This window comes from Dendroctonus ponderosae, unplaced genomic scaffold, assembly GCF_020466585.1.
Source record: "Dendroctonus ponderosae isolate FM_Combo_2020 unplaced genomic scaffold, Dpon_F_20191213v2 Dpon_F_20191213_10, whole genome shotgun sequence".
NCBI classification, from domain to species: Eukaryota; Metazoa; Arthropoda; class Insecta; order Coleoptera; family Curculionidae; genus Dendroctonus; species Dendroctonus ponderosae.
The window spans coordinates 1,025,754-1,027,491 of record NW_026017111.1 but is presented as its reverse complement, the minus strand read 5'-3'; the positions used below and the strand labels follow the sequence as shown (position 1 = coordinate 1,027,491).

At 40.0% G+C, this 1,738-nt stretch overlaps 1 protein-coding gene across 1 annotated transcript in view; it reads left to right on the top strand.

Annotated features, from left to right (window-relative positions):
* Positions 1-1,738, top strand: part of LOC109542020 (prolow-density lipoprotein receptor-related protein 1) — a 67,851-nt gene that overhangs the window by 3,114 nt on the left and 62,999 nt on the right. Inside the window, exon 5 of the mRNA XM_048662001.1 lies at positions 1,223-1,472. Within this exon, the coding sequence (XP_048517958.1) occupies positions 1,223-1,472 (250 nt within the window). The remainder of the gene's footprint in view (positions 1-1,222; positions 1,473-1,738) is intronic.

Below are 1,738 nucleotides of genomic sequence, written 5' to 3'. Positions count from 1 at the left end.
ACTGGAAATTAAAAATATTTTGCCAATATTGTATTTGTATAGATACATCAATATTGGTTAAAAACGCTAATATTGGAGTAAAATTGGCTAATAATTGACAATATTGACCCAATATAAAAATGCTCTGCCAATATTGTATAAATATATACCCGATATATGATGCTACATGAGTTCGAAAGGCAAAATTGCGATATTTTTCTCAAATTACGCAAATTTTTGATATAAAAAAGTACTCTTCTACTATTTTTGGATTTTGGAAAAGTCACAGCGGCAATGACGTTTTTTGTCTTTAACAGATAGTGACAGGTAGACAGCCTTTGTCAATAATAACAAGCATTTGTCAAACTGCGGCTTATTTTGAAGCTTCTTTCACAAAATGTAAACCAACAGCGAATTTGCGATTAGTTATGGGAAAATGCCACAGTAACATAGCAGAAGCTGTAAAAACTTACACAATCTAAAGGTGCTCGGGTTCCAGACCTAGAGGAACAGGAGTTGGGGATCATTGCAGCTGCGCCTTCCAGGAGTACTTGAAGCACTGCACAACTGCACTTTCTCAAACACCGCACACTTAATTGTCCCGATAACTCCATGTATGAATATGCACAGGACACTAGAACACGTTAAATTTCTGATTTTCCGAACACCGGTTCAAATTGAGCAGCAGTTAATGAACCGAACACGAAAAGCTGCTCAAAATGTGAGCCCAGAGTCACAGTGATTGGGACACAAAGATGTTTGGAGTGAAACGGGCAGCACTGAACAACAGAATTGTATTTGATTTGATCAATAATATTGCTCGATGATACATAATCTTTAACCGGTGGTTTTGGATGACAGTTGTGACCGATTTAGGTATAGTACTCATTTGCCCCAAAAAGATGGCAGCACTCTTGGGGCTGTGTTGTTGCAACATTGACCGCAAGGTGACACCGTTATCCTAACCGGCTGTCTCTTTTACGTATTTCCTGTGCTCCATGTTTAACCATGGTTACCGGAGTATTTACGAAATGTCTATTAGGCAGATAGCCTTGAAAAACTTTGTTGTTGTCCTTGTGATCTAGTTTTTTGCAAATATCTGAGTTTAATTTAAAACATTTAATTAATTAAATTTAACAACCAGAGGAATGACGCCAATTTTGAATCACCCTGTATAAGTTTCTATGGGTCAATACCCATAGAAACCAATGTTGGACTAGGGCTGGATTGATCGTTTTTCCAGGCACTGAAAGAAGCTTCCCATTGGACCAGAACGAAATTATCGACAACGTTCCGGTGGATTGGTTAACATGTTTGGCAATCGACTGGGTGGCCGAAAATATGTACTGGTGCGACTCGAAACGCGGTACCATCAGTGTGTCCAGATTGGATGGAAGCAAAGAGCATGTGCTTTTGTCCAACGATACAATCAAGCCCAATGCAATCGCCTTGGATCCTGTCAAGGGGCTTATTGTTTGGGCCGCACAGAATCGGTAAGGATTTTCCTACATTCGCACTCTTGCAGCAAACGAACTTTTCCGTGACAAAATTGGGCGGAAAATGGCGTTGTTTTCTCGTAGCGCTTCCGGACTGTCTTGGATCGATTCTTTTTGGTCGACACACGAGAGTCTGGTCGTGGTCTTGCTTTGCTCATCACTAATTACCGTGTAATAATTCAAAAGAGTCAGACTTTCGAGGCCATTCCTTGAAACTAAAGGGTTTTTAGTCCGTCGTTCGGTAGAATTTGTTCTCGACGTTT